General features: G+C 40.0%; 1 protein-coding gene across 1 annotated transcript in view; it reads right to left on the reverse strand.

Annotated features, from left to right (window-relative positions):
• The window catches only part of LOC100255486 (uncharacterized), a 31,591-nt gene that overhangs the window by 3,654 nt on the left and 7,586 nt on the right, over positions 1–20,351 (reverse strand). The window contains exons 3-4 of the mRNA XM_019226183.2: positions 1,370–1,493; positions 75–508 (exon numbers count right to left, since the gene is read on the reverse strand). Of these exons, the coding sequence (XP_019081728.1) occupies positions 75–508; positions 1,370–1,493 (558 nt within the window). The remainder of the gene's footprint in view (positions 1–74; positions 509–1,369; positions 1,494–20,351) is intronic.

Raw genomic sequence — 20,351 nt, forward strand, 5'->3', positions numbered from 1 at the left:
TGAGAACATGCTGTGTGAAAACCTAAACCCTGGAATGAAAGTAGCTCATACACAAAATATAAATCGAAACATACCATCACATCACATAGAAACTTAGGGCATCCATCTCCCCCCAAGGTCAAATCCCATGGTGGGGGGCTACACCACTCATCAAAAATTTCTATTTGCTTCTCTTTGCAAACTGCTGAAGATTGTTTTTTCCCTTTCTTCTTGGTTTTAGGCTTTCTGTCAGATTCCTTCAACAAAATTCTTTCACCATATTTCCTAACAATGCTAAAGAGGGAATCATCCATAGGGATGGTATTTCTGCATGATGACCATGAAACAACTTCCTCTAAAGTAGCTTTTCTCTGAGGAAATTCAGATGTAGTAGCTCGAACTATATCTACAGCATCAAAAAACTTGCTCCTCAGAAGTTTATGACAAATATCAGGATTCTCAAGAATCTGTTTCAACCCGCAATCCACATTTGAGAAACGCTGTTCAGTGGCACTACAAAAAGAATTTCCTGCAATAGACAGTTGAAGAAATTCATAATCAAGCTGTTTACAATATCAAGACTCGAATGTGTAAGTTATATAGAACAAATGATCAAAAGGACCTCTCTGGATTTCACAGTGAAACATGCTTCGTATAATGGGGATCTTCTATGTTTTTTGTTCCACAACTACACTTAGGCTGAATATGTTCATGCACCATAAATGCAGTGACAACAAGTATAGAGAAAAAAGGATGTTGGACCATTGGTAATTCTTTGGATAAAAAAGTGTGAGACTGACGAGGGGCAGTGCAAAAAGGAAATTGTGGAAAATTGTGGATTGAGTTACGAGTAGAGCTTAAAACCAGGAACCAGCAGTATCCATATGCATAAATGAAAATTAGTTTCTCAAACTATTCATTAGAATTCAGCTTAGTGATCTTTCTAGGATTTCCAATCAAAATCATGTGAATGCACATATGCACTCTCAAAATTGTGTAGTTTCTGTTCCCAAGACGAACAAATCAGAAAGCACTCACCTTTGGAGGATCGTCTAAGATTACATGAACCCCTTGAACCATCCAAAATTTTGGGATGTGCAGTGACACCCTACTAAGATTACAGATCTGCTTCCAAATGGCACATATCCTTAGTGCCGTTCATAGTTGTAATCATTGTAGAAATCATAAGGAAGACAATTTACAGTTAGTTGTATGCACATGATGAGAATCTTCAAAGACATAACAATAACAAGCATAAGGTTATCTAAAAACTAAACTCTTTAGTCCCTAACCTAAGCTCCCTAACACATTAGCAAGACAAAACTCCCAGATAAAATCTACAAGACAAATCTCAACAGTTCTGCAAATTTAGAATATCACACACACAAACCTTTTTCAGCAACTTTGAAGTGGAAGATGTTGAATATTTCAAGCAAGCAGTGTGCATCTGTAGCTGCATATGTTTTCTGCTCTTCTGTAAGTGGACGGTGTGACCAATCACTACATTGAAGTTCCTAAAAAAAGTTAAATTGCATCAAATATTTATTATAGCAATTAATATACAGATTACAATTTTAATTCCATGAGAATAAGCAGAACCCAGCCTTCATATCTCTAAACAATTTTTTATACATGCCAAGCAAATAAAAATGGTCATCTAATGCCAAATACAAATGATTCCAGTGAACCAATATCTCCTCAAGTAATTTGGATATGTGCCAAAGCTATGTCTATGAATGAGAATTCCACCAACATGACTCTAAGAAACCTAATATACTTAGGCATCTCTATAGTTACATATCATATACTATCATTACAAACAGTTAAAATAACAATATTCTGAAGATGCCTGAACACGAGTGCTTGACTGAAGATATTGAAATGCTTTAAGCATTTCTACAGATATTGGGTAGCTCCCTTCCTAAGGAAAAACCTGACAGAGTCACCAGGTCCAGTCATTGATGTGTAAATGATCTCTAAGAAATTTTAGTGCGCTTTGTATACCTCTTGTATAATAGGGTATCAATCCCTTTTCATCAGGCGCCTTTAATACATTTTATTATTATTATTATTTGATGAAGTCAACTGGGTAAATATGCTGGCTGGGGTTAGATAGTGTTGAAATAATGCCAAAGTTAGGACTTTAATTTAGGAATAAAAAAGGAGAGATCATTTAGGATATTTCCTTATGATTTAGTTTCCTAATTTTAGGAGAGAATTAAGCTAGATTGATTTTTTCTTATTCAGTCATTTGTGTATATATATGTGTATGGTGTGTACCGATTAATATCAATAAAGGAGTTCAGAAATTCTTCATGGTATCAGAGCCAGTTTTCTGAAACCCTAATCCCTTCTGGCCACCTCTTATTCAGGCCATCACTCATTCCGGCCAAATCTCTCTGGCCATATCTCAATCCGATCATCTCTCTCTCTCTCTCTCTCTCATTCCGATCATCAGTCCCTGTTATCAGAGCCAAGGGAGAAAACGCTTTCCGGACAGTCGAATCGTCGTCAGAAAACACTCACCGCCGGCAACTTTTCCGGTGAACTTTTCCGGCGAACTTTCCGGCGACGATTTTTTTCTACACCGCAAGGAGCGCCTGGAGGAGATCTCCAATTTGTCCCAAAGCATCGGAACCAGAAACCCATCCACGCGCCGCCCACGCGCGTTTTTCCGGTCGGCGACTGCATCTCACGCGCCGGCGCGTGAGGGCGCGTGAGCCACTTTCCGACGACGCGCTTCCTCCTCCAGACTCGCCTGACGCCGACCAGCCACCCTTCCTACTTGTTTGTGCAATCCGAGCCCTGCACGTGCCTCTTTTGGGGTTCTTTTACTTCCGCGGGTCCTCTGATCAGATTTTTTGGCGTCCTCCGGCTATTTTTTCTCAACTCCAGTCCCTGCACGTGCCTTGAAAAGTGTTCTTCTACTTTTCCGGTCCATGACAAAATACGGAATGGCATCATCACAAGTATCCAGCGTCACGTCACCAGAATCAGGGGGCAGATCTGAAATTCCAAACCTTGGTGGCAATGATTCCTCTCCTATTCTCATCACAGGACACAAATTAAATGGCCATAACTATTTACAGTGGTCACAATCTGTGTTGCTGTTCATTTGCGGTAAAGGAAAGGATGAGTACCTCACTGGAGAAGCAGTCATGCCAGAAACTACAGAACCGGGTTTCAGGAAGTGGAAGATTGAAAACAGCATGATCATGTCATGGCTTATCAATTCCATGAACAATGACATAGGCGAAAATTTCTTGCTGTTTGGGACTGCAAAGGACATATGGGATGCAGCCAAAGAAACTTACTCAAGTTCTGAAAATACTTCAGAACTGTTTCAGGTTGAATCAGCTCTACATGACTTCCGCCAAGGAGAGCAGTCAGTTACTCAGTATTACAACACACTCACAAGGTATTGGCAGCAACTTGACTTATTTGAGACTCACTCATGGAAATGTTCGGATGATGCAGCAACATACAGGCAAATTGTGGAACAAAAGAGACTGTTCAAGTTCTTCCTAGGACTAAACAGGGAATTGGATGATGTTAGAGGCCGAATCATGGGCATTAAACCCCTGCCAAGTCTCAGGGAGGCTTTTTCAGAGGTTAGGCGTGAAGAAAGTAGAAAGAAAGTGATAATGGGATCAAAAGAGCAACCTGCCCCAACATTGGATGCCTCTGCCCTTGCTGCTCGGTCATTTAATAGTAGTGGTGGAGATCGTCAGAAACGGGATAGGCCTTGGTGTGATTATTGTAAGAAACTAGGCCATTATAAGGAGACTTGCTGGAAGCTTCATGGCAAACCTGCTGATTGGAAACCAAAGCCACGGTTTGACAGAGATGGCAGAGCACACGTGGCTGCCAACTCTGAGAGCACATCTGTTCCCGAGCCGAGTCCATTCAACAAAGAGCAGATGGAGATGCTACAGAAATTATTAAGCCAAGTTGGCAGTGGCAGTACTACCGGTGTAGCCTTCACTGCTAATCGAGGAGGAATGAGGCCGTGGATAGTAGACACAGGTGCTTCTGATCACATGACAGGAGATGCTGCCATTCTTCAAAATTACAAGCCAAGTAATGGTCATTCATCCGTCCATATTGCTGATGGTTCAAAGTCAAAAATTGCCGGGACAGGTTCTATAAAACTTACTAAAGACTTATATCTTGACTCTGTTCTCCATGTTCCAAACTTGGATTGTAATCTTTTGTCCATTAGCAAATTGGCTCATGATCTCCAATGTGTTACTAAATTCTATCCAAACTTGTGTGTTTTTTAGGACTTGAAATCGGGGAAGATGATTGGCAGTGCTAAACTGTGTTCCGGGCTCTACCTCCTTTCATGTGGCCAATTCTCAAACCAAGTCTCTCAAGCAAGTTGCGTACAGTCTCAGAGTATGTCAGAGTCTTTCAATTCTGTGTCAAATTCTAAGGTCAATAAAGATAGTGAGATTATAATGTTACACTATCGCCTTGGTCATCCTAGCTTTGTTTACCTTGCAAAATTGTTTCCCAGATTATTTATCAATAAAAATCCAGCATCTTATCACTGTGAAATTTGTCAGTTTGCAAAGCATACTCGAACAGTATATCCTCAAATCCCATACAAACCTTCGACTGTTTTCTCTCTAGTACATAATGATGTGTGGGGTCCCTCCCGGATAAAAAATATTTCTGGCACTCGATGGTTTGTGACATTCGTTGATGATCATACTCGGGTAACATGGGTTTTCCTTATGAAAGAAAAGTCAGAGGTCGGGCACATTTTTCAAACCTTCAATCTTATGGTTCAAAATCAATTCAATTCCAAAATACAAGTCCTCAAGTCAGATAATGCAAAGGAATACTTTACTAGTAGTCTCAGTACTTATCTTCAAAATCATGGCATTATCCACATAAGTTCTTGCGTTGACACCCCACAACAAAATGGGGTGGCCGAACGCAAGAATAGACATCTCTTGGAGGTTGCCCGGTGCCTTATGTTTTCCTCTAATGTTCCAAACTATTTCTGGGGGGAAGCTATTCTCACAGCTACCTATTTGATTAACCGTATGCCATCCAGAGTGCTTACCTTTCAATCCCCACGTCAACTTTTCTTAAAACAGTTTCCTCACACCCATGCCGCCTCTTCTGATTTACCACTCAAAGTATTTGGTTGTACGACATTCGTTCATGTGTATCCTCAAAATCGTAGCAAATTTGCTCCTCGAGCAAATAAGTGCATTTTTCTAGGGTATTCTCCAACCCAAAAAGGGTACAAATGCTATTCTCCAACCAACAAAAGATTTTACACCACCATGGACGTCTCTTTCTTTGAACATGTCTTCTTCTATCCCAAATCTCATGTTCAGGGGGAGAGCATGAATGAACATCAAGTTTGGGAGTCTTTTCTTGAGGGTGTACCTTCTTTTCACTCAGAGTCACCAAATCCTTCTCAATTCGCGCCCACTGAGTTGTCCACACCCATGCCGCCATCAGTTCAGCCAGCCCAGCACACAAATGTTCCTTCTCCCGTGACCATCCAGTCTCCCATGCCTATTCAACCTATAGCCCCACAACTTGCTAATGAGAACTTACAAGTTTACATCAGGAGGAGGAAAAGACAGGAATTAGAGCACGGATCACAGTCAACATGTGGCCAATATATTGACTCCAATTCAAGTCTTCCTGAAGAGAACATAGGTGAGGATAGGGCTGGAGAGGTGTTAATTCCCAGCATTGATGATTCTACTTTGCCAATTGCATTGAGGAAGGGTGTTAGGAGATGTACAGATCATCCAATTGGGAATTATGTTACGTATGAAGGGTTATCACCATCTTACAAAGCATTTGCTACTTCTCTTGATGATACTCAGGTTCCCAACACAATACAAGAGGCATTAAAAATTTCAGAATGGAAGAAGGCAGTACAAGATGAGATTGATGCACTTGAGAAGAATGGGACGTGGACTATCACAGATTTGCCGGCTGGGAAGAGGCCTGTGGGGTGCAAGTGGATTTTCACCATAAAATACAAAGCAGATGGATCAGTCGAAAGATTCAAGGCTCGTTTGGTAGCTAGAGGGTTTACACAATCCTATGGGATAGACTATCAGGAGACTTTTGCTCCTGTTGCAAAACTGAACACTATCAGGATCCTTCTCTCATTAGCTGTCAATCAAGATTGGTGCTTGCAACAACTGGACATAAAAAATGCGTTTCTAAATGGGGACCTAGAAGAGGAAGTCTACATGGAAATACCACCTGGTTTCGAAGAAAGTATGGCAAAGAATCAGGTTTGCAAACTCCAAAAATCATTGTACGACCTTAAACAATCTCCTCGAGCCTGGTTTGATAGATTCACAAAAGCAGTCCTGAAGCTGGGCTACAAACAAGGTCAGGCTGATCATACTCTATTTTTCAAGAAGTCTCATGCCGGGAAATTGGCCATATTGATAGTCTATGTCGATGATATTATTCTATCTGGAAATGATATGGGGGAGTTACAGAATTTGAAGAAGTATTTGTCAGAAGAGTTTGAAGTTAAAGACCTTGGAAATTTGAAATATTTCCTTGGTATGGAAGTGGCTAGATCAAGGAAGGGAATCGTAGTCTCTCAAAGAAAATACATACTCGATCTTCTTAAGGAGACCGGTATGCTTGGATGCAAACCAATTGATACTCCTATGGATAGTCAGAAGAAACTTGGTATCGAGAAAGAAAGTACACCGGTAGACAGGGGGAGATATCAGCGGCTTGTCGGGCGCTTGATTTATCTCTCACACACTCGACCAGATATTGGCTTTGCAGTGAGTGCTGTAAGTCAATTCATGCACAGCCCCACTGAGGAACACATGGAAGCAGTCTACAGGATTCTTAGATATTTAAAAATGACACCAGGGAAAGGCCTATTCTTCAGAAAGACAGAGAACCGTGACACTGAAGTATACTCAGATGCGGATTGGGCAGGAAACATCATTGACAGGCGGTCCACTTCCGGATATTGTTCTTTTGTCTGGGGAAATCTTGTTACCTGGAGGAGTAAGAAGCAATCAGTTGTAGCCAGAAGTAGTGCAGAAGCTGAGTACAGAGCTCTTGCACAGGGAATCTGTGAAGGGATTTGGATAAAAAGGGTTCTTAGTGAACTGGGACAAACGAGTTCATCTCCAATTCTGATGATGTGTGATAATCAGGCAGCTATAAGCATAGCAAAGAACCCCGTGCATCATGACAGGACCAAGCATGTTGAGATTGACAGACACTTTATCACAGAGAAGGTGACTAGTGAGACGGTCAAATTAAACTATGTTCCTACCAAACACCAAACCGCAGACATCCTCACCAAGGCTTTACCTAGGCCTAACTTCGAAGACTTAACTTGCAAGCTGGGATTATATGATATATATTCTCCAGCTTGAGGGGGAGTGTTGAAATAATGCCAAAGTTAGGACTTTAATTTAGGAATAAAAAAGGAGAGATCATTTAGGATATTTCCTTATGATTTAGTTTCCTAATTTTAGGAGAGAATTAAGCTAGATTGATTTTTTCTTATTCAGTCATTTGTGTATATATATGTGTATGGTGTGTACCGATTAATATCAATAAAGGAGTTCAGAAATTCTTCAGATAGGATTAGTTAGGAAAGTTGTAAATATTTGATTTAATTAGTTAGAATTTTTTTTTTTTTTTTTGATAGGTAAATTTTTGCCCCCGTAAGGACTTGAAGCTGGAACCTCCCACAAACCCTCCCCATCCCTTTACCACTTGAGCTAGGCCTCAAGGGCTTGATTAATTAGCTAGCCTTATCCCTGATTTATAGGGGATTGTTTTCTAAGGATTGGTATCCCAGTTTTAATGGGATTTGGTTAAATGTTCCCATGGTGCTAGAGCCTATATATTTTCTCCTGTACATGCTAAATCAATAATATAATATTCCCACCTTTTCACATGGTGCTAGAGCTGAATTTGGCTCCTTGGGATATTTTCTTTTCAGCCTTCATCAATGAAATTTTTTTTTTTCTAAGCAGTTGCTGTCTCGTTTATTGAAATTGCTGCAATACCAAATTGTGAAAAGAGAGAAAAGGGAGAATCCCTAATTTTTGTTATTAAAAACTATTAATAATACACATTGGACTTGGGTATATATATACATGTTAGTGGGACCCACAATACAATAAGGAAAGAAAAGGAAAAGTAAATAACTGTACACTATCTAACACTCCCCCTCAAGCTAGAGCATATATGTTATATGCACCAAGCTTGTTATAAATGTATTTAATTCTAGGACATTTGAGAGATTTAGTAAAAATATTTGCTAGTTGATCATTTGAATTGACAAAACTAGTCGCCACACATCCTGATGCGATCTTCTCTCTAATGAAGTGACAATCAACTTCAATGTGTTTGGTCCTTTTATGGAAGACTAGATTGGATGCAATATGCAAAACGGCTTGGTTGTCACAGATGAGCTTCATTTGTTCATCCTTTCCAAATCTCAACTCCCGAAGAAGATGTTTCAGGCATATGAGTTCACATGTTGCCAGAGCCATAGCTTGATACTCGGCTTCAGCACTAGATCTGATCACTACAGCTTATTTCTTACTCTTCCAGGATATTAAGTTGCCTCCAATAAAAACCTATCTATGGGTGAGCCAGCCCTAATTTGCATCTGTGTAACCAACAACCTGGGTATGACCTCTGTTCTCGTACAACACACCTTGGCCTGGTGTGCTTTTGATATATCGAAGAATGCGGATTACAACATCCCAATGGCTATCACATGGTGACTATAGGAATTGACTAACAACATTTACAGGAAAAGAAATGTCTGGACGAGTAATGGTGAGTAGTTCAGTTTACCTACAAGTCGTCGATATCTCCCAGGATCTCCTAAAGGCTCCCCCTGTCCTGGTATAAGTTTGACATTTGGATCCATAGGAGTGTCTACCGGTTTACAGTCTAACATACCGGTTTCTTCCAAGATGTCTAAAGCATACTTCCTTTGGGAAAGAATCACACCGGAACTGGATTGAGCTATCTCAATCCCTAAGAAATGCTTAAGTTTCCCCAAGTCTTTAGTTTGAAAGTGGGTGAAAAAGTCTTGCTTTAGTTTCTGAATACCATTCTGATCACTACCTGTAATGATGATGTCGTCCACATAAACTACCAGATAAATACACTGCCCCGAAGAGTTATGATGATAGAAAACGAAATGGTCTGCTGTACTGCGAAACATGCCAAACTCCTGAACAACAGAACTAAAACGACTAAACCATACTCGAGGAGATTGTTTCAAGTCATATAGAAAACAACGTAACCTGCACACTAAACCAGACTCCCCATGAGCAACAAAACCAGGTGGTTGCTCCATATAAACTTTCTCAGCAAGATCTCCATGAAGAAAAGCATTTTTAATATCTAACTGATAAAGAGGCCAAGAATGCATAGCAGCCATGGAGAGCAATAGACAAACAGAAGCTATCTTGGCAACAAGAGAAAAAGTGTCACCATAATTAGAACCATAAACCTAAGTATAGTCTTTAACAACTAAGCAGGCCTTAAGGCGATCAACCTGACCATCAGGGCTAACCTTAACTGTGTAAACCCAACGACAAACAACTGTAGATTTACCAGAGGGTAGTCATCTTGGAACAGGGAAGTGTTTGGTAGGGTGGAAGTCAATAAAAATCTAGCCTTGCAACAGGTAGAATTTTGGGATAGGGTGGAGAGTGACAGGAGCCTAACTGAAAGGGAGACAGAGTTGAAAACTGAGGCTAAGGAGGCCTTCAAAAATTGGGTCCTTTTGGAAGAAATGCATTGGAGACAATCTTCTAGGGACTTGTGGCTGAGGGAAGGTGATAAGAATACGGGTTTCTTTCACCGGATGGCTAATGCTCATAGAAGAAATAACTCCATGGATAAGATTAAAATCAATGGGAGGTGGTTGGAGGAGGAGAGGGAGGTGAGAGAGGGGGTTGTGAATGCCTTTCAATGTTTGTTGTCAGATGACCAATCATGGAAACCTGATATAGAAGGGCTGCAGCTCAAAAGCTTAAACCATGCTGAAGCTGAAGGATTGGAGCAGCCATTTACTGAGGCAGAGATTCACTTGGCTCTGATGGGAATGAATGGTGATAAGGCCCCAGGCCCGGATGGGTTCACAGTGGCCTTTTGGCAGTTTTGTTGGGAGTTCGTGAAAGAGGAAATTGTGGACGTATTCAAGGAGTTTTATGAAGACAAGTCGTTTGCCAAGAGCCTTAACTCTACCTTTCTTGTCCTCATTCCTAAGAAAGGGGGGGCTGAGGATTTGGGGGATTTCAGACCAATCAGCTTGCTTCGGGGTGTTTATAAGCTCTTGGCCAAAGTGCTGTCCAACAGAATTAAGAAGGTGCTAGACAAGGTGGTTTCGCCGGACCAAAATGCCTTTGTGAAGGGAAGACAGATTTTAGATGCTTCACTCATAGCCAATGAGGTAATTGACTATTGGCTTAAACGCAAGGAGAAAGGGGTGATATGTAAACTGGATATTGAAAAAACCTATGATAGTATTGATTGGAACTTTCTCATGAAGGTCATGCGGAAGATGGGCTTTGGGGACCGGTGGTTGAAATGGATTTGGTGGTGTATTTCAACGGCAAGCTTCTCTATTCTGGTTAATGGGGTGCCGGCTGGTTACTTCTCCAACTCTAGGGGGTTACGCCAAGGGGATCCACTCTCCCCCTACCTTTTTGTGTTGGGCATGGAAGTTCTAAGCACTATGTTGAGAAGGGCTGTTAATGGGGGCTTCACTTCAGGTTGTAGAATCCAAAGGAGAGGGGGAATGGAGATAAATGTATCCCATTTACTGTTTGCTGATGATACGATTATCTTTTGTGAAGCAAGGCAAGATCACATTACTTACCTAAGTTGGATTTTGGTATGGTTTGAGGCAGCCTCTGGTCTTAGAATAAATCTTGCTAAAAGTGAAGTAATCCCGGTTGGAGAGGTGGAAGACATTGAGATGTTGGCGGTGGAGATAGGGTGTAAAGTGGGGACCCTCCCTTCGGTTTATTTGGGGCTGCCTTTGGGAGCCAAGCACAAGGCCATGGCTATGTGGGATGGGGTTGAAGCAAGAATGAGAAGAAGGCTTGCTCTATGGAAAAGACAATATTTGTCAAAGGGTGGGAGGATTACCCTCATCAAAAGCACTTTGGCCAGCATGCCGATCTACCAATTGTCTCTTTTTCGCATGCCGAAGCTGATTGTTAAAAGGCTTGAAAAGCTTCAAAGGGATTTTCTTTGGGGAGGGGGAAGTTTGGAAAGAAAGATTCATCTTATCAATTGGGCGGTGGTGTGTTCCCAAAAGGAGAATGGGGGCCTAGGTATTCGTAAAACTGATCTTTTGAATAAGGCTCTGTTGGGGAAATGGATTTGGCGGTTCGCCATTGAGGAAGATTTTTTCTGGAGAAAGGTGGTTGAGGTGAAGTATGGTCGGTTGGGTTTTGGTTGGAGAACTAAGGAGGCCCGCGGAACGTTTGGGGTGGGGGTTTGGAGGGATATCTTGAAGGAGTCGTCTTGGTGTTGGGATAATATTGTTTTCAAAGTGGGAAAGGGGACTAAGGTGTGTTTCTGGACTGACCATTGGTGCGGTAATGAGGTGCTGGCTCAAACCTTTCCCCAGTTGTTTGAATTGGCAGTCCAAAGGAACGCCTCGGTAAATGAGATGTGGGATTCTAGCCTCGGCCAAGGAGGTTGGAATATAAGACTCTCCAGAAACCTTAATGATTGGGAGTTGGACGCTTTTGGAGAGTTGATGCAGGTGTTGAGGGATTTGAGGACTTCTCTTGAAGAGGATGCAGTGATTTGGAAAGGAGAGAATCACGGCCTCTTTCGGATTAGAGATGCCTACAAGCTTTTGGCAGGGTCTAATGTCATTAGCTTCCCGAAAAAGGGCATTTGGGTGGATAAGGTTCCAACCAAAGTTGCCTTTTTCGCTTGGGAGGCGTCTTGGGAGAAAGTTCTCACCTTAGACAAGCTTCAAAGAAGGGGATGGCAGTTTCCTAACAGGTGTTTCTTATGTGGTTGTGAAGAGGAAAATGTAAATCATATACTTTTACACTGTATAGTTGTAAGGGCTCTCTGGGAGATTGTCTTGGCCTTGTTTGGGGCTAATTGGGTGTTCCCAGAGAGAGTCAAAGATATGTTAGTCAGTTGGAGGGGCCCTTTTGTGGGGAGAAAGAGGAAAAGGATTTGGACTTCCATTCCGTTGTGTATTTTTTGGACGGTTTGGAAGGAGAGAAATAGATTAGCTTTTAGGGGGGGCTCTCTAGCTATTCAGAAGCTAAAGAATTCTTTTGTTTGTAACTTGTGGAGTTGGGCTAGGGTGTATATGGGAGAAGAGTCCTCTTCGCTTATAGGTTTTTTGGAATGGCTCGCCGCGCCTTAAGGGGTGGTGAGTGGTGGTTGTTGGTTTGGCTACTGTGTATACGTCCTGTATGCCTTGTGGCTTTTTGCCTTTTTTAATATATTTGTGCGCACTTATCAAAAAAAAAAAAAAACACACGAATAGAAATATTGAACTGGGTTTGGATTTCAGCATAAAATTTCTGGAAAATAGAGAATAACTCAACTTGATTTTTCATTAAAAATAACCAAGTACATCAAGAATAATCATCAGTGAAAGTGATAAAATACTGAAATCCTAAAGTAGACGCAGTTCGACAAAGACCCCAAACATCAGTGTAGACAAGTTCAAAAGGAGACTTTGCCCGATAATTCAAAAGCTTTGGGAACGAGATAGAAGTATGTTTCCCAAGCTGACAGGACTCACACGCAAGCGACGACAAAGATGAAAAACGAGGGACCATTTTTTGGAACTTGGATAGACTAGGGTGGCCCAGGCGACTGTGGATGAGGAGGAGAGCATCAGTGGAAATGCAAACTGCAGGAGTTGAAGGCGAGGTGAGGTGATAGAGGCCTTGAGACTCATGTCCTATGCCAATCGTCTTCCCTGTACTCCAGTCCTGCAAGGTCACAAATTTATCAGAAAAAGTAATAGAGCAGTTAAGAGTACAAGTGATTTTGCTGATGGAGATAAGATTAAAGGAACACTTGGAGTATAAAGGACAGAAGTGAGAGGTAGAGAAGGGAGAGGATGTGCCAAACCAATGCCTTTGACCACAGTTTGAGAACCATTAGCTAAGGTAACAGTAGGTAAGGCAGATGTAGTAGTAATAGAAGAGAAAAAATCCTTATTACCAGATATGTGATCAGAAGTGCCAGAATCTAGAATCCAAGGTCTAAGAGAAGATGTGTGGGTAAAACAAGCAGAAGCATTACTAGTCTGGGCAACAGAAGCTGACTTGGTGGCCTGATAGCGAAGATAGTCATCATACTCACTGTCAGTAAGGGAAATACCCTGAGATGCGGAGGAGCTCGGAGGCTGAGGTGGCTGAGGATCAAATGACTGGGCCATGTGGGCAGTGCGGGGAGGCCGCCCATGTGACTGATAACACCGATCACGAGTGTGGCCAAGCTTATTACAATAGGTGCAATGAAGACGTTGGCCTCTACCTTGGTTACCACTGCGTCCTCCTCGAGAGTTAGTTTGAGAAACTAACATAGAAGAATTTGAAGTGTTATCAGATGACAAAGTCTGAGTGGAGGAGATACGAAGGAGGCAAGCAAACACATCATCCAAGGATGGAACGGATGAACCGCCAAGAATCTGATTACGGACGGTTTCAAAATCTAGACGGAGGCCAATAAGCGTAAGAACCATGAAGAACTTGTTGATCTGTGTTCGTTGATCCCCAACATCAGTAGTAAGAGGCATCACGGTCAAGAATTCCTCCTTAAAAGAGGCAATTTGGCCAATATAAGTAGATAAATCCATGTCTTGTTGTCTGACATTGACAATAGAAGAAGCCACCTTATAAAGACGTTGGATATTATTCGTGTATAGCCCTTTCGCCTTATTCCAAAATTTAAAGCATGTGTTTTAGGCCCAAAGATGAAGCAGAATCTTAGGATCACCTGATAGCCATAACATACTACATAACTGTGCATCTATCTTCCTTTATTGTACTCTGTCAACCTCAGGGATATCCGCCTCCTGCGTAACAAGATGATCCTCATAATCTTGACCCATAAACCAAAGCTCCATAGAGGTAGACCAGGACAAATAATTTTCACTGCTAACCAATTTTTCCGAAGTAATCATAGGAGATCCAGATATAACAGAGGAAAAAATGGAACTTTTAGTAGTCATATCTAATTATCTGGAAAACGAAATATGTTTGAATCGAAGAGAGCCCTAATACGGCTTCAGATCGCGGTTGAAAGAAGAAAAACCGAGGATCCGCGACTGTGAGAGACCAAATAGTAAAGAAAAACAAATGTGGCACTACTGCAGGGCTTGAGGTGGAGAGGAAGTCACCGAAGGTCGCCGGAAAGGCTGTTTAGAGGGCCGACAGAGACAAAAAAACCCCCAAAAAAATGCACTTGCAGGGCTCGAATGGCACAAGCACAGATTGAGAGTGGTTAGACGGCGTCAGGCGAGGCTAGAGGTGGAAGTGCGTTGCCAAAAAGTGCTCCACGCGCCCTCACGCGCCGGCGCGTGAGGTTTAGGCCGCCAGAGAAGAAACGCGCGTGGCCGATGCATGACTGAGATTCTACCTTCGGTGCTTTGACAAAACTTGAAGATCTCCTCCTTGCGCACCTAATGGTATGGTCGGTGTCGGAAAAGGATTTCGTCGGAAAAGTCGCCGGCAGTGAGGGTTTTCTGACGGCAATACGGTTGACCGGAAAGTTTTAAGAGATGGAAAAGGTGACCGGAATGAAACACAGTCACTGAGAGGTTTCCTAGAATTGATTCATAAATAAACCAGAAATAATTAGGTTTTTTTTTTCTTCCTACGCTCTGATACTATGTGAAAAGAGAGAAAAGGGAGAATCCCTAATTTTTGTTATTAAAAACTGTTAATAATACACATTGGACTTGGGTATATATATACATGTTAGTGGGACCCACAATACAATAAGGAAAGAAAAGGAAAAGTAAATAACTGAAATAATTGTACACTATCTAACACAAATGTTCCTCTTTTTTTTTTTTTTTTATATCCAAAACAAAGTATCTTGAAGCAATATATTAGCTTTTTATTTCAGCCTTCATTGCCAATTGCAAAGTCTGTTTTTTTAGCCCAGAAACTCTCCTGTTTGCCATATCAATTTACCCAAAAAACTCTCTTTATTTCTTCGACCTTCATTACCCATAAGCTTTTTTCCTCTTTTCCTTCACAACGTCATCATGTCCGATGGAAATGAGGTCTTCAATTTACTTTTTTATCCAAAACAAATTTGAGATTCAAGAGACAAAGATGCCTAGCACAGTTCTACCCGGAGATTTGCAGAATATTCAACCAAACTATTGGTTAAATGGAAAAAAACTACTTGAAGTGGTCTCAATTTGTTTGAACCTTTTTGAAAGGGAAGGGCAAATTGAGTCATTCCTTTAAAAAGGGTTTGAAGCTAGGGGATCCAAAGTTTGACTCTTGGGACGAAGCTGATTCTATGGTTATGTCATGGCTATGGAATTCCATGATGCATTAAGTGAGTGATAATTGCATGTTCTTGGAGATAGCAAAGGATATTTGGGACATGTGTAAACAGACTTGATTAAAGGTTCATGATGCTGCCCAAATCTATGATATCAAGACTAGAATCTCAACTACTAAACAGGGTAATTGCTCTGTTACTGAATACTGCAATATCTTACAGAACTTGTGGCAAGAATTGGATTTTTATCAATATTTTGAGATGAAATGTAGTGAAGATACTACCATTCTAAAGAGATTTATGGAGAAAGGCAGAACTTATACTTTCCTTACTGGATTAAATGCTGAATTTGTTGCTGTTAGAGTCCAAGTTCTTAGAAAAGAAGTCCTTCCATCATTGAATAAAACTATTGGAATAATCCAAGGAGAGGAAAGTAGGAGAGGGGTCATATTAAAAGCTCAACCAGTGGAAAGTTTTGCTATGGTGGTAAGGGGTGCTAATGCAAGTAGTGGAGTAGATCACTAACCAAGCACTTATTCTAGTGGAATGACAAATGAAAGTAAGTGGCTGGAGATATCAAAGGCTGGAAACAAAGATCCAGTGGTGTGTAAGTATTGCAAAAAACCACAGCACATCCGGGAAAAATGTTGGAAACTTCATGATAAGACCACAAACTTTCAGCATGCCCAAACAAATAGCATAAACCAGGCAGTAAAGAATGGACCAACAATGGGACAAGGACAGTCACGTGTAACCACAATGCAACCAAGAAGAAAAACAAACTCTTTTAAGGACCAAGTTGAGTTTAACATAGAAGAGATTGAAAAGCTAAAAAAAATTCTGGGAACTTTAGAGAAATCAACTGGTTCAAGTACTTGTTCCTTGGCTTTTTCAAGTAATATATCTCAATCCCTTACTCTTAGCGTCTTGGATCTACCCACAACAAGATCTTGGGTAGTTGATTCTGGGACCACATATCATATGACTAAGTCTTCCCATGATTTTGTCACTTACAGCCCTTGTCCTAGTAATAAAAAGATATCTACAGAATATGTTTTTTTTTTTAATTTTTTTTATCAGTAAATGAGAATAGTATTGATAACAATATCTCACTGACTAGCAATTGTAATCAAAGTACCATATCTTGCTAGTGAAGTATTGTTATCAATTCAAAATTTGTTTTAAAGAATGTTTTGCATGTGCCTAAATTGTCCATAAATCTTGTCTCAATTCATAAATTGACAAAGGATTTCAATTGTATTGTAGCATTTTCTTCTACACATTGTGAATTTCAGGACCAAGGCATGGGGAAGATGATTAGACCTGCTAGAGAGAAGAATGGACCCTACCATCTTGAAGTATCCGATGAGCAAAATAGCACTAGTAATAATTTTCCTTTTTCATTCTTTTATGAGTCATCTCTTTCAAATAAAAACAAACTTTGGTTGCATCATCTTTGTCTTGGTCATCCATTGTTTAGTGTTCTTAAAATTATATTTCCATATTTGTTTAAAGGGATTGACATGGGAATATTTCATTGTGATGTCTATGAACTTGCAAAACACAAACGTACTTCTTTTCTAATAAATAATAAAAGAATGTCATCTCTTTTGCTCTTATTCAAGTGATGTTTGGGGATCTTTGATAGTTCCAAATGTTTCTAGGCCCTGTTGGTTTGTTTTGTTTATTGATAATTGTACTCATGTGTCAAGAGTTTTTTTGTGAAAAAAAATATATATATATGATGTTCACTCTACCTTCCAAACATTCTTTTACACAATTAAAAATCAATTCAGGGTAGAACTAAAGAGGATTCGATCAAATAATGCTAGGGAGTATTTTAGTCAAACCTTATCTCCATTCTTTTAAGAAAAAGGAATAATTCACAAGTCTTCATATGTTGACACACTACAAAAAAAACAAAGTGGCATAAAGGAAGAATGGTCATCTTCTAGCAATTACTCGCCTTTCTCTTCCAAAAAATTATTGGGGAGAAGCTGTTTAAACCGTTGCTCATCTTATAAACAAATTACTTTCTCAAGTCCTTTATCACAAAACTCCTATGCAACTTTTTTCAAAATTCTTTCTTGATTTCAAAACCACAAACCATCTCACCCTTAGAATATTTGGTTGTGTCATTCGTTCATATTCATTACCATCATAGGGGTAAACTTTATCCAAGAGTTCTTAAGTGCATCTTTGTCGGGTATTCATCTACGCAAAAAGGATATAAATGTTATCATCTTCCAATAAAAAAATTCCTTGTCTTCGTTGATGTAACATTTGTTGAACATGAAATTTATTTTGCCAAACCTTATCTTTAGGGGGAGACATCATTCATGGAAGATAAAGATAAAGATTTGTTTTTGCTTGATCTTTCACTCTCCTCATTTTCATCATCATCTTTGTCTCCACCACCATTGTCACCAAATGAGCCACCATCTTACAATAAAATAGATCCAATCAACCCAAAGTCCCATGGGAAAGGATAAACATATTCACAGTGCCACTTGCCCACTACAAGTCTATTAAAGGAGGAGAGAATCCACTATTCAATCTATGCAGGTCCTAGAATTAGAACTAAACCTTGGTGCTAATGATAGAGGTAATGGTATTAAGGTAATGTTTTTGCTTTGAAGCTTATGAAGGTGATGTCTTTGTTCCCAAGCCTTTGGATGATTATGATCTTCCTATTGCTATTAGGAAGGGTGTGAGAAAGTGTACCCAACATCCTTTATACCCACTATCTCACTTTGTGTCTTATGAGAAGTTATTTGACAGTCATAAAAGCTTCCTTACTCATCCAAACACTATAACCATCCCAAAAACTATTTCTAAAGCATTGGGTCATAAAGAGTGGAAAAAATATATAAGAGTTGAGATTGAGGCTCTTGAAAAAAAAGAAAAAAACATGGAAATTCGTTGAGCTACCTAAAGAAAAAAACTAGTAGGATGTTAGGATTTTGTCTCTAACTACCAACCATGAGTAGGATATGCAACAATATGATGTTAAGAACCCCTTCTTACATGGTGATCTTGATGAAGAAATCTACATGAAAGTTCCTACAGGTTTTGAGTCAAAAAGTAACAAGGTGTATAAATTGATGAAGGCACTTTATGGGTTGAAACAATCCCCCATAACTTGATTTAGTAGATTTGCCAAAGTAATGAAAGCTATGGGATAAAAGCAAAGTCAAGGTGATCACACACTTTTTATTAAACATTCAGCCTTAGGGGGAGTAATTGCCTTGTTAATTTATGCAGATGATATAGTTAAAGATGACTTGGAAGGTAGAGAAGCTTTGAGAAAATGTCTAGATCAAGAATTTGAAATTAAGGAACTTGGTAGGTTGAAACACTTTCTTGGCATTGAAGTTGCTCACACTCGACATTGGATTTTTATATCTCAACAAAAGTATGTGTTGTATTTTATTTATTTATTTATTTATTATCAATAACAAAAGTATGTGTTGTATTTGCTAACTAAGATAGGGAAACTTGGGTGTAAACTAGTGAAAACTCCTATTGAGCAAAATCAAAAGCTTTGTGAAGGAGTTGAAGACATGGTGATGGATAGAGAGCCCTATCAAAGGCTAGTTGGTAGATTGATTTATCTTTCACATACAAGACCAAACATAGTTTATGCAGTAGGAGTGATGAGCCAATTTATGCATAATCCCAAAAACGGTCCATCTCCAAGTAGCACATCGGATTTTACAATATCACAAGGAAACTTTGGGAAGAGGAATATTATTCAAGAAAGGAGAAAAGCTGACACTAGATGGCTACATGGATGCAAACTATGTAGGATCTATTGATGACAAAAGATTAACATTGGGATATTGTACTTTTCTTGGTGGAAACCTTGTAACATGAAAAAGCAAAATGTAGAATGTAATTGTAAGGTCAAGTGCAAAGGCTGAATTCAAGGCAATGGCATTAGGAGTTTGTGAACTTCTGTGGCTAAAAGTCATCTTAGAATATCTAAAGGTTTTGTGGAGAAGACCTATGAAACTTTATTGTGATAAAAAGTTAGCAATCAACATTGCACACAATCATGTACAACATGATCGGACCAAACACATTGAAGTTTATAGATATTTCATAAAAGAGAAACTAGACAGTGGATTGATTTGCATGCCGCTTGTACCTACCAATAGTCAAAGTGTTGATGCACTAACCAAAGGCTTAAGCGGCTCAGTCTTTCAGACTATTGTTGGCAAGTTGGGAATGGATGATATCCACTAGCCAACTTGAGGGGGAGTGTTGAAGTCAACCATGTAAACATGTTGGCTGGTATTTTTTTTGATAGGTAAAGGAAAAATTCATTAAAAGCCAAAGAGGCTAAAGAGTATACACGGAGTATACCAAGGAACAAAAAACAACAAGGCAACAAGCTTGTCCCTTACTTAGTAGCTAACCAATCTACAAAATCAATCAAAGAGAAAGTGTGTTCCTCTATATACACCCTAACCCAATTCACAAAAGTGTACAAAAAAATAGATTTAATTTTTTGGTCATTCCTCTCAACATCGTCGAAGGCCCTCCTATTCCTTTCTTTCCAAATGGTCCACAATAAGCAGAGGGAGGCAGCTTTCCAAGCTTTCTCCCTTTTCTTACCCATAAAAGAACCATGCCATCTCAAGAGGTTCCTCCTAGCAGAGGAGTGCGTCACCCATTGCACCCCAAAAAGGGAGAAGATCAGAAGCCATAACATTCTAGCCTTCTCACAAAACAAAAGAAGGTGATATGTGGTTTCCTCTTCATTTTTGCATAGATAGCACTTGTTGGGGATGTTCCAACCACTTTTCTTTAGGCGATCAATGGTGAGTAGCCTGCTCCAAGCCGCCTCC

Source organism: Vitis vinifera, chromosome 16 (genome assembly GCF_030704535.1).
Source record: "Vitis vinifera cultivar Pinot Noir 40024 chromosome 16, ASM3070453v1".
In the NCBI taxonomy this organism is placed as follows: domain Eukaryota; kingdom Viridiplantae; phylum Streptophyta; class Magnoliopsida; order Vitales; family Vitaceae; genus Vitis; species Vitis vinifera.